This window comes from Apteryx mantelli, chromosome 9 (genome assembly GCF_036417845.1).
Source record: "Apteryx mantelli isolate bAptMan1 chromosome 9, bAptMan1.hap1, whole genome shotgun sequence".
Classification (NCBI taxonomy): Eukaryota; Metazoa; Chordata; class Aves; order Apterygiformes; family Apterygidae; genus Apteryx; species Apteryx mantelli.
Genome location: NC_089986.1, coordinates 12,555,574 through 12,569,964, shown reverse-complemented (window position 1 = coordinate 12,569,964; position 14,391 = coordinate 12,555,574). Strand labels below are relative to the sequence as shown.

The 14,391-nt window shown below is 60.7% G+C and overlaps 1 protein-coding gene across 1 annotated transcript; it reads left to right on the top strand.

Moving 5' to 3' along the window:
* The first annotated feature begins 8,554 nt into the window (after positions 1-8,554).
* B3GNT7 (UDP-GlcNAc:betaGal beta-1,3-N-acetylglucosaminyltransferase 7) lies at positions 8,555-14,391 on the top strand. The gene is made up of 2 exons (XM_067301445.1): positions 8,555-8,618; positions 13,087-14,391. Exons 1-2 carry the CDS (start codon positions 8,608-8,610, stop codon positions 14,282-14,284), a joined length of 1,209 nt encoding a protein of 402 aa, XP_067157546.1. The 5' UTR covers positions 8,555-8,607; the 3' UTR covers positions 14,285-14,391.

Sequence of the window (14,391 nt, the reverse complement as noted above, 5' to 3'; positions counted from 1 at the left end):
ATCCATGCATTAACTCAGTGGCCATCTCAGCCCACAGCATGACTTCACTGTCGGGTGAATATCCCACCATGGAAACCAAACCTCAGGAATGCAGCTGGGTGTGTCGTCTCTGTTCTCCTCTCCTGAGGGCTCTTGCATGGCTAAAATACTCCCAGGCTAGCAAATTGCTATTGCCACCTCTTCAAAGAGCTGCACCAGCCTGCCAGCCGCTTGCTCAGAAAATGCCTGAGATGGCCTGGGGGGAGCTGTTCCCATGCAAGGCGAGCCCTTCGGCCAGACCTGTCCCCTGCTCCAGGTGGGAGCCTACCTGGAGAGGTCAGGACGGAGGAAAGACCATGTGCGGTGGGTGCTGGCTTTTGTTCTTGTGCTCCCAGAGAGAGAGAGAGCTCTGCGGTGGCTTTAAACCAGTAGTCCCATCCAAGAAGCAGGGAGATTTTAGCAGCGGAAAAATTCATGCTCTGTAATGCCCTCTTTTAACCACTCTTCCCTTATCCATCTGTAGGTGGCCTTTGTTGCAGATGGATCCCCCAGCGGATCTAGCAGAGCCCAGATTTTGGCACAAAGGATGAGGTGCTTGGAAGCAACAGGAATAGAGATGATTAATGGAGAACAGACCCCGTACACTAGATGGCCAGGGATGTCTGATGCTCCTGTGCCTCCCTTCTAAACCTATTTGGCCAGATAAGTGTAGTGTGAGCCATCTGTGTCCATAGGGCCAGGAGGGGGCCCAGCCGGCAGCTCGGGGTCTCTGCAGAAGTGCGCTCCACCAGGTCTGTATGTTTTTCCACTCGGGCTGGAGAGGGGCCGTGTGGGCAGCCAGTCGTAGGTGCTCAGGTGACTCCTGAGCCGGCCTTTCCATCTGACTCATGAGAAAAGTTGTAAGCGCTCTCCTGCCCAATGGAAAACATGTCGTCTTTCAGCTCTTGGGTTCTGGGCCTGCGCCAGCCCCAGAGCAGCAGCACTTCCAGGGACCTGAGCGCAATGGTGATGTTGCTGAGCCCAGAGCCTTGCTCAACCCTTCCCAGACTCTCCTTACACAGCCTCAGATCTTGGCCTGAAAGCCTGGTTTTCAAGGTCTCACACCCTACCAGGGCTTCACAGTTCAGCCTGTGTCCATGGCCCGCAGAGAGCAGCCTGGGGGGGACCTGCTTCGTGGGCAACGGGGAGAGCCAGTAGCCACGAGGCCAAGGAGGAAACGTCCGTGGAGGCTGGGCTGCCCTTCCTCGCCCCTGGGCAGGCCCTTTGCCTCCCAGCGGGGCAGGAGCAGCTCTTCGGTGCCCACGGGGAGGGCTGCAGGCTTCAGCGCTGTCTGCTGGAGCAACATCACTTTCCCAAATCTCCAGCCTGTGAACTTTTCCCTCCTGGTCCCCTTTCCACCACCTTTGGTAGGGTCTGAGATCAGAGCCCTAAAGGCTGCTGGGCAAAGAGGGACAGCAGGGCCCCGTGGCACAGCAGCTGCACTTTGGCCTGGAGGAAATAGTGTGCTTTTCCAGGTTTGTCCCCTGAAGTTGGGAGTCTGTAACAGAAGGACCAGTGTGAGCCGGGGAGACCGGCCTCACCGTGCTGCCTATCCCCACGGCAGCAACAGCTTCATCCTTCTTGAAGCCCCTTGTGCTCCCGCCATAGCTCCGGGACCAACCCTTGCCGCAGCCTGCAAGCATCAGCCCTGGGCGAAAGCGCGGTCCTCGCTGATGGCGGGACAAGGTCCTTCCCCTCCCCTCCCAAGTGGACCAACAGCCCTTCTCCCTCCTGGGCCTGGGGCTGCGCGAACCCTTCTGCCTCTCAACCTCATTTACGATGCTCAGGATGCTGCCATCCCTCCTGGCTTTCCCCATCCTGCCCTCCTCGCAGGCTTCTCTTTGGTGCCTGCATGCGATCCTGCCGCCGGTTCACGGGACGGGCATCAAGCTACAAAACCAAACCCCGCGGGGTTCTGCATGGGGCTGAGTTTAGTGAGGAGAGAGGGGGAAACTGAGGCAAGCTCAGGAAAGTCCTTTTCGCAGGGGCACGCTGGCCTGGGAGAGACAAGCCAGGGCCTCTGGCTCTCCACTTTTAACCACGAGGCTGTTTGCAGCGTGCCGCAGAGGCAGCCCGACAAGCCGTCTGCTCCCCCGTGCCCGCTGCGCTAGCCCCGGCGTCGGGCTCTCCCTGCGCCTTGGGGAGGGGAAATGTTTTCTCTTTCCCCTCCCTTCCCTGCTAGCCAGCGTGAGTCCCATTTCCTCTGCACGCTGCCGCCAAAAGGCTCTGGAACCACTGGAAAATGCATAAAAGCCCTGGGTAAGGCGTGCGGTGAGGGTTACTAGCAGTCACAGCTGCATCCAGCTGCTGACTTAAAGCAACAGCGCAGCCACATCAGGCTCCCCAGGAGACCCAGGCGTCCGAGGGGCGAAATCCCCTGGGGAGATTTCGGGGATGTGAACACGTGGGGGCAATATCCCTGCCGGGCAGCAGCCCTGCAGCGGGAACAGGGCCCTTCGCTCCTCACCGCCTCGCGGGGGAAACTGAGGAAGGGCAAGCCTGAGGATACGTGCTCCGAGGAGGGCGCCGGGCCGTACGGATCCGACCCTTGTCCCTGTGTGATTTCTGGGAGAAATCACACAAATCCCTGCACCTTCGATGCCGAGCAAGGCAGCAAACCTTGGTTTCGGCCGAGTCCCACTCGTGCTTCAGCAGCTTCTGGTTGGCTCCTCCCGAGCCCCGCGGCGTCTCGGTGCGGGTCGTCGAGGCCGATGGGTGGGAGGCTGAGCCCGGATTTGGGAAGGCAGGAAACCTCTGCCCACCTCGGCCCGGGAGCCAGCGTGGCTCCTGCTCTGGCAAAGGCGCTCGAATGGAAACGGCCGCAGGGCCCCGGAGTTAATGTGTAAATTAAACCACCCCGTGCTCTGGTTCTGCTTTACAGCCCTTTTAATGATAGGAGCAAGCGTTTTGTGACAGCGTGTGTGTTTTCTGACCTCTGTGCCAGACCCTGCTGGTACCCTACAACTGCCCTTTCTTCCAAGCCGCCCGTATTCGCTTGGTAATAATCCTGCTGCAGGCCTGAAGACCCCAGGATGAGTGATGGGACCCCCGTTTTCCCAAAGGGGAAAGCGAGGCAGGGAGCAGCGCCTGTCCCTGGTGCTGGCCAGCTGCCTGGGAGTCCGCTCCGAGAGCGGCTCGAATCGGGCGCTTTGCATCGGAGTGGAGGCACCAGGAGCTCCCCTGAGCTATTCCCTACCCCATGGCACAGCCCAGGCAGCGACATAAAAGGCGCTTAAAGAGCAAACGTGCGATGGGAAAGGGCCGTTCCCCTGCTATCTCGTCCAGGATGTTTGCGCAGGGCCGGAGCGTGCGTTATGCTGAGTGTGAAGTCCTGACGTGCGAGTCGGGATCAGGTAAACAAATAGGGACCTGTGTGTGGGTGCAATGACCTCCGCCGAGCCCCGAGCCCCGGCCGGCGAGCAGCAGTTCTTGCTTTCCCGGGAAGCGGGGCCCGGGCGTCAGGAGGGTGCTTACCCGCAGCTCCCGTGGGTGCGTCGCAGACAGGCACGTTTAATGAAGAAAAGTGTAAATGGCTTCTTAAATGACATAACTGCTGGAAAATATTGTGCGTTGGCCAGAGGCAGAGTGCGGTGAGCACATCTAGCCGTTTCCTCGGCTGCCGAACGGTCCCAGCCGTATCCCGAGCCCTGCTTGCCAGCGGCTCCCTTGGCTGGGGATGCCGCGAGAGCACGAGGGGTGCCAGGACGCGGAGCCTGCCAGGGCTGAGCTGGCCTCCTCCTGCCTCGGGGTGGCCAGCAGCTAAATTAAACATCCACCCGAGCCCATCTCAGCGCCTCTTCCCCGCCGAGCCGCCCCGTGCTGCTCCTGGCATCTCCTCTCCGCTGGGCACCGCAGCCCTGTGCCGCCGGTCTCGGACACCGCGGTCCAGGCTGAGCCCTTGGCGCTGCTCCGGGCAGTCAGAGGTGACGCCGGAGCGGGGATGAGGGAGGAAAAGGGCTTGCTGCGGTTTCCCCGGAGGCCGCGATCCTGCCCCTGGGGCGCAGAGCGACGAGGCTTCTGCCTGCGTGGGAAACCCAGGCCCAAGGGCTGGTGAGGGCGGCCAGGAGGTGCTGAGGGCGGCACGGGTAGAGGCGCTGCGAGAAGGGATGAGACTTTTTTCCGTACACATATAATTTGTTAGCAGAACCAAAAAAGTCAGGAAATAGGAAAACTTAACAAAGAAACCAGGTCAGTTTGTCCCAGTGAAGCAAAGCCCAAACCATCGGTGGGAAAGCACTGGCTGGGTCACCCTGCCACGAGCCGGTCTGTTGGGACTACATCAGTCTTATAAAAAAACTCCCCAAAAAATCACTTTGTACTTTTTTTTTTTTAGCATTTTAATTTGGGCTCACTTTTCGTTTAAAAATGGCTCCTTGAAACAAAAAAAAGCGTCGTGGTTTGCTTTGACAACCTCTAAATGAACCGCTTTGGCCCCGTCACGGCCCTCTCCCTTTCTCTTTGCCCAAACCGGTGCCCTGCAACCACGTTAGGCGCCTGCTCTGTGCCTGGGTCTCGTGCCGCCCAGGTTGCTTGCCCTGGTGGCCATCTCCAGCCACGGGTCCTGCCAGCGAGGGATGCGTCCTGCCGGCAAGGGATGTCCTGAATCCCGCAAGGGATGCCCCGAATCCCGCCGGGAAGGGGATGGCCCGGGAAGCGGCTGGAGGCAGCGTGCAGGCAAGCGTGGCGCCCGCCAGCGCTCACGTGTTACCCGGGGAGGCTCGTGGATGCCCCCCGCCGCCGGCTCCCTACGCGATGCAGTGATAACGTGCGCCAGCCTTCGTTTTTCGGGTCCCCTGCCAGCTCCCTCGGGGCTCAGCCGGGCTCGAGATGTCAGCGGCGTCGCGCAGGGCGAGGGAGCTCGGCTTCCCCAGGCCCGCCGAGCCCTTCGGTGGCAGCAGCTGAGGCCGCTGACGCCTGGAGCACTAGCTCCGGTGGTGGGAAAGCGCCCGGCGCACCCGAAACGCAACTGCGTCGGCGAGCAGCGATGGGGGAGAGGAAGGTTCCTCCACGGAGCGCTCGGGGCACGAGCTCCCTCGGGGCGCTGCCGCCTCCGCCCCCCCCCCCAAGCGCCCGGAGAGGCTGGATATCGTCCCCTTCCCCACGCGTGTCCTGCAAAAGGTGACAGGCAGCTGCATAAATGGTTCAGACGGCAAGAAATTCGGTCTCTTTAGTTCTTGTTTTTAACCCCTGCGTTTGCAAAGCGGGGTGCTGCGGTAAGGGGGGGGCAGGCTGACAAATGCAATCGCTTTTCTGACTGCAGCCCTGGCTCGGGAAGGCAGAGATCTGCCGGTGGCTGTGTCTGGTCGTCACAAAGTGGCACCGGGTTTGGTTCAGTTTTGGGAAGGACGAGAAGTTTCAGGTTTTGCTTTTTGAGCTCTGCTTGTAACAGAGCGAGGTTGCTTGGGTAAAACGGTTTTCGCTTTTCTCTGACAAGAAGCGAGGGACCGTAAGATGCAGTGAGCAAAAAGGTTGTGGAGGAGGACTTTAAAAAAAAAAAAACCCTCATTTTGTTTTTAGTCTCTCTGCTTTCTTCCTCCTTTTCTAGGGTGAATCAGGGAAGGAAGGGAAGGATGAGTCTGAAAACTTTGTTTTGTCCTAAACATTTGTCTTTGATGGCAAAACAAATGTAAAAAATGCCATTTAAAGTTCAGCCCTGAAAATAGGAATTGGCAGTGTCAGAAGTGCCCAGGATTGTGCTTGTTTCCATCATTAGTAACCCCAAACCTGACACTATCGCTTGTGTCTTTAACTCAGGAGCAAAGGTTTGCACCAGCAGCCGTGCTGAACACGCACCTCCCGGTCAGCGTACGCAGGGTCTGCAGCGCTCGGAGCCGCGTGCCGGGGACCTGTCCCTCGCCTGCCCGCTCCTGGCGGGGTTTTGCCCCTTCTTGCCCCGGCATCTGCACCCCCATCGTCTCCGAGCACCGTGTCTCATGCCCCGAGCCCTCGAGACCTCGCGCTTGGGCACCGCGCCGGGTTTGCGCGGGGCCGTGCTCCCGCCGCTCTGCCACACGAGCAGGCTCCCTGCGGTGGCCTTTTCTTTCCGTTTTCCAGCCGGGGCTGCCGATCACCAGCCGGGGCAGCTTGGCTGCCTGCAAGGTCTCCCGCACAGGGAGGGAGGCCGTGGGGAGGTAGGAGCTTCAGAGAGGGGCTTATTTGAGCTGAAACCTGATGCAGTAGCTCAGAAGCATCCGGGAAGTCCCCGCTCTCTGCAAGCCGGCCGCTTTCCTGCGCGGAAGCAGCTGTCACCGACGCTGGCATTTGACAGCATCACTTGCAAAACTTCCTGCTAGCAGAGGCGTAACTATCATCTGTCCTCTCCCTGCTGCAAACATTGCTTCGGTCCTTTGCAGAGCACTTCTGTCCGGCCTGCTGCTCTGTGGCCGGCACCCTCGCAGGGTGCTGATGATTTGGGATGCAGAGAGCTCCTGGGGGGTCTCCTGGATGCCCTTGTCCTTGTCCAGATGCTTTCAGGGCTTTGCTGTTTGCATCCCCTTGTGCCTGTTTGCAAAGTGAAGGACATCTCCACTGGCGTCCTCCTCCCGTCCCGGCACAAACCCCTCTTTGCAGAGGGCGTGAATTCCCAGCCACAGGCTCATTTTCATCCATCGCCCCCCTGCTAAGAGCAGAAGTGAGACGAGCCCTTCTGACCTCCCAGTCTCCGGTCAAGCTGACACTTAGCATGGGGTTTTATCACACCCCAGTTGATCTGTGCATCCCCCAGCTGCTGGGTTTCCTTGAGTCCGTGAGTTTAGAGGACTTAGCCTTGCCTACGGGCAGGTTACGAAGAACTCAGATGAGGAGCAAAGGGACCTTTGGCAGGGACGTGGAGCTGGGGCGCTGCCAGGCTGGCGCAGCGTTTCCTTGGGTGCTCTCACCTTGAGCAGGATGCAGCCCTAGGGCCGCCCGCTGGCAGGGCACCACTGAGCCCCTGCGGGGTCTGGAGAAAGCGATACCACTTCTTTCCTCCCCAAACCAAACTGGACATGGTGAGGTTCCCAGAGGCTGTGCGGGTCCTGCCACGTGTCCAGCCTCGCCGAGGAGGAGCCTTTCCCTAGCGCAGTGCATCCGGGGGGGTTGTGAGAGTGATGGCCACCCCTCGCCCTCAGCCCTGCTGCAAAACACGGAGGGGCTGCAAGGGAAGAGACCGGAGCTATCTCTGCCGGGCAGGAAAGGAAATACCCCAAAGGATTTCCTGCGAGCTTCCCAGCCCGGCTTCGTGGCTGCTGTGAGCAGCCGGTGGGGCTGGGAAGGTAACAAAAAGGGAGATGTCAGAAACAACAGGGGCTGATTGCACGGCTGAACACCACCCGGGCACGTTCCCGCTGATCCAGCTGCCGTAGGGATGCCGGCGAAACAGTGCTCTGACCCAGGGCTGCAGGAAGAGCTGGTGGTTATGCCGGGAAGACTGGCAGTTGCTGCACTTGTAGTTTGGGAGCTAAATGCCCCCTTCATGCTGGCTGCTGTCACTGGGGCAGCCCCTGGGCGCAGGCATCCTCAGCCAGCCGGAGACGCGAGGTCTTTCCTGGCTCTCCGTGCACCGAAAATGCCCCGTCCTTGTGCCCTGGGCACCGCAGACCCCTGCCTGTACCTCCCTCGGGAGCAGCCCCAGTGGCTGCTTTCGGCGGCTCCCAGCACGCCGCAGGGCTGGGCAAGGGCCGGGCAGGTCCTGCGGCGGCGGCAGCACCGCACCGGCTGGTCCCCGGTGTGGGGAAGTGCCCGGGGAGCAGCTCTCCCTGCCCGGGGGGTGCTGTAGTGCTGGCAGGGCCGTGGGGCTGGGGCAAGGGGAGGTCCTGGGTGGGGTGTGAGTCTCGGGTGAGGTGGGGGTCCTGGGAGAGGTGTGGGGCTGTTGCTCCAGGGAAGCCAGCTCCTGCTGTGCCCCTGCACTCGGAGACAACATCTGGATCTCAGTAGCCCAATGCAAGGGCAAACTTGGGTTTTTGCTCTAGCATTTGGGGGGGGGGGGCGAAATCACCCTGAAATGACCTGCTGGGGGTGGTGGTGGTGGTGGTGCAGAAAAGGGCTAGATTCCTCTTCCAGGGATCAGATCCCAATTGCCCAGGGCTGCTCTCCTGGTGAGCACCAGGGTCCCCTCCCCATAAATGGGCTCGCTTTGCAGTTAAGGGCTATGGGTCACGGCTAACATACCCCATACTGCCCCCTCATTGCGCAAGACCCCCTGAGGGGTGCCAGGTGGGAACCCTCCGATTGCCCAGCTCCCAGCGGGTGTCCCAGAGGTAGGGCATCCACGAGGAGGGTCCCCAGCAGGAAGGGGGGGGCGGTGACACCCTTAAACCCTGGCACCCCCTTTCCCTGCCAGCAAGGGGGGGGGGGGGCTCACCCACTGGCGAGGCTGGTTGCAGGGGTGGAGGGGAAGGGGAAGAGTTAAACTACCTGCTCTGCCATCCCTCTTGACTCCACCTCGGAGAGAGAGAGAGGGGAGGGAAAAGGGAAAAGGGAAAAAAAAAAAAAACGCGAGAGGAAAAGGAAGAGGGCAGAGAGAAGTGCTGATTGCAGGGCAGGACCATCCAGCGGCGCCGCGCGCCCCGGCGAGCAGAGGAGCGCGGCCGCCCCGTCCCAGCGCCCAGCATGTCCCAGTGGTGAGTGTCGGCCGGGCCCGAGGGGCCAACCGAGCCCCGGCCCCGCGCCCGCCCCGCTCCACCGCCGGCGGTTTTCGCCCGGCCAGGCGGCCGCCCTTCTGCGCACACGCGTGGGAGACCTTCTCGCCCTGCCCCAGGGGCCCGGCTGGCCCCACGGCCCCTGCCCAGCATCGCGGGGCACCGGTGCTTTTTGGTCCCGGCCCCCGCGCCGTGTCCAGCCCCGGAGCGCGGAGCCCGGGGGGCTGCGAGGTCCCCTGCCCCCTGCCCCCCCCCCCCCCCCCGGCGCAGCGCGGGGAAAGCGGAGGCTGCACGCGCGGCACGGACGAGGACGGACGGCTCCGTGGCCTCCCCGTCCGTCTGTCCCAGCGCAGGAGCGATGCTCCCGCCAGCCAGAGCGGAGCTTGCAGAGCCCCCCCCGAGGCGGGGGGTACTTCTCCATCACCCCCCCGGCCCGGGCTGCGCCTGCTCCCCGCTCAAACCGCATCTCGTTTCGGTTAACGCTGCCGTCGGCACCGCGGGCGCCGGGAAAGGGAGGCGCCGGGGCACAAGTCAGTCCCGCTGCCCTCCCTCCGCTTTGTAGCTTCCCCCCCCGCCCCGGGACGCCTGTCCCACCCGTGCTTTGCACCCGGTGGTTTATTCGGAGGCGCCGGGAGAGCGGGACTTGCGCGGGGAGAGCCGGACCCGCGCCGTCCCACGGCAGCGCCGGGCGGGGGGGGGCAGATGCCCGCGGGAGAAACGGGCATTTTTGGTACCTTTATTTAAGGCCGGCGCCTGCCACGAGGGGGGGACGGGCCGCTTTTCGGGGAGGTTTGTGCGCTCTCCCCGCAGCGTTTGCGCCTCGACGCGATCCCCTCGCCCCCGCCGGCTTAATGACCGGCTCTGACTGAGGGGTTAGGAAGAGCCGTTAAATAGCTAGTCCCGGCCTGTCTACGAGGTTTTCATGCCCGTCCGAAGGCGGCGAGTGCCTCTCCGGGGAGCGGGGCTGGAGAGCCCACGTCTCCTGGGGCCGCCCCTGCCCCGCAGCATCCCGCCTGGAAGGGAAACTGCCTGCCTTTAATTTGGGGGTTATATTTAACCGCCCTGGGCACAGCCGGCGGCTGGCTCACAGGGAGGCTTTTGAGCTTTGCCCGCTGGAGAAGAGGGAAGAGGAGGAGGCTGGAGCGGGCTCACACCGGCGGTGCGGCGAGCCGGCCCTGTCTGGCGCCGGTGGGACCCCGGCGAGGACGAGCCACGCAGCTGGTGGCTCCTCGGGCCCTGCTGCGGTGGGGTCCCACGCGGGGACACTGCTGCGCCCGAGCATGGCACCCACCGGGGACGCGCAGGGCACTGGGCTCGGCAGGGTTACCCCTATCCAATGGCAGCCAGAGCAACCCCAACGGGCTCAGTTTTTCCTCCTCTGCCTTGTTTTTTTTGTCCTACAGCCCCCTGGTTCTTGGGGTCTTGAGAGGGCAGCGGCTGCTTTATTCCCGTTAAGGTACTTCTCAGCCCCGGAGCTCGCCGCGGAACAGCGAGACTCGAGATCAGAAAAGAGACCCATCATTATTAGCCTTTTATCCCATAAAAACCCATGTTTTAACCCTGCACCATGGACAAGCCGGGCGGACCGGTGGCAGGACACCGGCAGGGAGGCAGGCCCGCGGGGCGCAGCCCGCGGCCGTCCCACTGGTGAGCCTGGGCGCCCGTCAGCGTCGCCCTGCCTGCATGGGAATCCAGCCGTGTCTCCCCGTGGTTTTGCACCAGTGGGCCAAGCTCAGACCTAATGCGAAAAGTCCTGAATATGGTTTTGTAAAGGAGCATAAATTGCACTGCTGAGAGCTGGGAAACGGTGTCGGCTGAAGGGAGGAGGAATAAGTTTACATGATGCTGCCTGGCACCTCCCCAATATAGCCAGATCCGTCCAGGCTATCCCCCCCCCCGTGCTTGGTCCACCTCTCAACGAAAGACCCCGGGGAGAGTCCCCGGTTCCTGAACTCTTCCCGGGCAGCGTCTCCTGCCTGGGCTGAAGCAGCAGCAGCGGCTGCCCCGGAGGGGGGGGGACGGGGGGGGGACGGGGAGGAAGCCGAGCTCCTGCCGGGCGAGCAGCTCCATGCGCCTCGTGCTCGCGGCCGGGAAGGGCCTTGCCAAGGGGGCCACCCATCTGGACCGGGTAGCGCCAGCCCTCTCTTCATCAGTTTTTAGGGTTAGATGCTGCGTATTTTGCCACGTGTGTGCTCGGGGTGGTGGGGAGCGCACGGACGGGACGGGAGCAAGGAAGGGGAGCAAGGGAGGGTTTAGGAGGGGACTGCTGTGATGGGATTCCCCCCCTCCCGGTTATACAGGAGCGACCTGGGTTATTCCCGCTGTGGAGCCGGGTGCCCATGCTCAGGTTTTAAGCAGCGCTCGGTCCTGCCGGGGTTAACGTGGCGGCTGCCGGGGCCTGCCGCAGCCGCGGCCCCGAGGGGGTTAAAGGGAAGGGCAAGGTCTGATCAGGACTGCTCCCTCATCAGTCTCAGATGAGTGGCCACATATAAAACCTGACGGAGAATATCCAGCCGTTCGCCCGTAATTGCTTATTTCCACGCTAGCGCTCACATTCCTTGGTAGCGATGATCGCGGTTTTCCCATGTAAATTCGGGGCTGAAAAGGTCTTTGTGCTTGAGGGCGAAGCCAGAGACTGGAGCACCCAGAAGCTCCTGGTCCCGCCTGCGTTTTGGGCCATCGTCCCTGAGACATCCAGCCCTAAGAGGCCCTGGGAGGCCATGGGGCTGTCCCGGGACAGGGGGCACCCGGGGCTGGGACATGCCATCTGTCACCGAGAGGACGGGCACCAGGGCCCGTGAGGCTGCTGTCACATCCGTCTACTGCAGCCCAACGGGTCAGGAGCAGCCCCGTGGCTGGGAGCTGCTGCAAGCGTGGAGAGGCTTGGTTTTACCTTGGGGATCCCTAGAGAAATCGCCTGTTTGTCCTGTCCCGTGTGTCTTCCGGCAAAGAGGAGGCCGTTAATTAGCTTGTGCCCTTAAAACTCTTCTTTTTTGTCCCTGAACATGTAACTTGGGAAAAATCAGCCAGTCTAGGAAATGGGGAACTCGACCCCTCTGGCTGCAGAAGGGAGAAGGGGACGAACGGCTCAGGGGCCGGGCTGGAGAATAAATTGCATTTTCCCTTTTTAGGGGAAACCAAGGTGCGAGCCCGTAAAGGGCAGTCAGGAGCAAATCCCGTGGGCACCGCGTGCCTCCTCTGTGCCAGCTGGGACACGGGCTCCCGGGGCTGAGCGTAGCAGCTCTGCTGAGCTCTCGCGTGTCCCCTTTGCATGGGCGAAGCAGGGGGGAGACGGGCTGCACCGGGGCCGTGTTCGGCAGGCAGGAGCCCAGCTGCTGCTGGTTTGCCTAGCGTTGATTTGCATGGGGAGACACCCCAAGGTGGCTGGCCGGAGGAAATTAGTGTGGATGCGGGAGCCGGGGAGGGGAGCCGGCGCTGGGGGCCCATACGGGATGGCGACGGGCAGAGCAGGCAGCTCTTCTCCTCTCCGGAGGCATCAACAAGGCAAAAAACCCACCTTGCTTTGAACTGTGTGGGAGACAGCGGGTTGGGGTGGTTTGGGGGTGTGTGTGTGTGTGTGTGTGTGTGTGTGTGTGTGTCTCATTTGGAGCAAATCCACGACAGTCACTAGAGTGGCTCTGTCGATCCCTCTGTATCGCTGTAGAGAAATGATGGGTCCCCAGAACTGGCCACATCCCCCAGCTGCGCCCCCCAGAAACGCTGGTTCGTGTGCGGGGGATGCGGAGCTCTTCATGTCTTTTCTCCGCTTAACCTTTAAGTCCATCTCGAACAGCAGATTTTTATCCTGAAATGCCATTTGGAAACGAACCGACGATGCCCGTTTTGGGTGGCTCCCGCAGTCCTTTCTTGGTGCTGTATAACATGCGAGGCCAGCTTATGGCCATGGGAAACCTCTCTGTCTCTTGGAGCTTTTGTCCTAAACTGAAATTTTCAGACCGATGAAGCAGGGGTTTCCCTTGGGATTTTTCTTCAAAGCAGCTGTTTCAATGAAGCTCTTATTTTCAGCAGAACACTTGCCATGCTAATAATGTCAGAGGACCCTACCTGTACCCAATGTCACTGTCATTTCTTCTGCCTTTCCCTGACTTCATCATGTGCTCTCTCGCCCCATTTTCTTCTTTCATGGGACCCCTTTCCTGCTCTTTGCACGGAGCCAGGCTCTTTCAGATGACACCGTGGCCACCTGCCGCACGCGTGGTGCCTGTCCCCATGGTTAAGTGTGGCCTTGGAGCTGCCCCACAAGCAGGGTGCTGGAGGGAAAAGCACGTGGAGGTTTCCCACAGCACTTTCCACAAGGCTGCGGTGGGATCAAAAGGAGATGGGCCACAGTTTAGGAGCAGCCCATGATCTCTCCAGAAGGTGCTTTTGCAGACAAGCCTTTTGCAGCCTGCAGTTTCTTCTCCTTAACCCACCTGTCTTGTCTCTTTAGGAAGAAGACTATCTACAAAACGGTTTGCCTGTCCTTCTTGCTGGTGATCACGGTGACGGTGCTGCAAAGGGGAATGGCCCCCAGCCAGTTCATGCAGGGCCAGGAGCAGAAAGACCCTCTCTCCCCAGAGCCCCCGAAAACTCAGAAGAGAGACACCGCCTTCCTCACCAGCACTTTCTGGAAGACCAAGAAGGAGAAAGCTCCTGTGGAGAAAGAGGGCGTGACAGAGAAGCACGCAAAATCCTGGGACGTCACCACTACCAACTGCTCAGCCAACCAGAACTTCAGCAAGGTGGACTGGTTCAAAGGGCTGGAGCCAAACTTCCAGCAGTTCCTGCTCTATCGGCACTGCCGCTACTTCCCCATGCTAATCAACCACCCCGAAAAATGCAGCGGGGATGTCTACCTGCTGATAGTAGTCAAGTCTATCATCACACAACATGACCGCCGCGAGGCCATTCGGAGGACCTGGGGCCAGGAGAAGGAGGTGGAAGGGAAGAGGATCAGGACGCTCTTCTTGCTGGGCACAGCCTCCAAGGAGGAGGAGAGAGTCAACTACCAGAAACTGCTGGATTACGAGAACCACATCTATGGGGACATCTTGCAGTGGGATTTCCTGGACAGCTTCTTCAACCTCACCCTCAAAGAGGTCCATTTCCTCAAGTGGCTGAACATCTACTGTGACAATGTCCGCTACATCTTCAAAGGTGATGATGATGTGTTTGTGAGTCCCAGCAACATCCTGGAGTTCCTGGAGGACAAGAAAGAGGGAGAGGACCTCTTTGTGGGGGATGTTCTCTACAAGGCCAAGCCGATCCGGAAGAAGGAGAACAAGTACTACATCCCCAGTGCCCTCTACAACAAAAGCAACTACCCACCCTATGCAGGGGGTGGGGGCTTCATCATGGATGGGCCCCTAGCCAAGAGGCTGCACAAGACCTCAGAGACCCTGGAGCTGTACCCTATCGACGATGTCTTCTTAGGGATGTGCTTGGAGGTCCTCAAGGTATCGCCCATTGGGCACGAGGGCTTCAAAACTTTCGGCATTGTGAAGAACAAGAACAGCAAGATGAACAAGGAGCCGTGTTTTTTCCGGAGTATGCTGGTGGTTCATAAACTGCTGCCTCCAGAGTTGCTCCAAATGTGGAACTTGGTCCACAGTAACTTGACGTGCTCGAGAAAACTCAACATCCTTTAGCTCAGCCTCTCTGGAGAGCTGGGACTGAAGGGGGCCGGCATGGCTGAGCCCTGCTCCGGGAAGGGGTGAGCCTCGGCTCGTGGCACAGGCTCTTCAGGGGCAGCTGC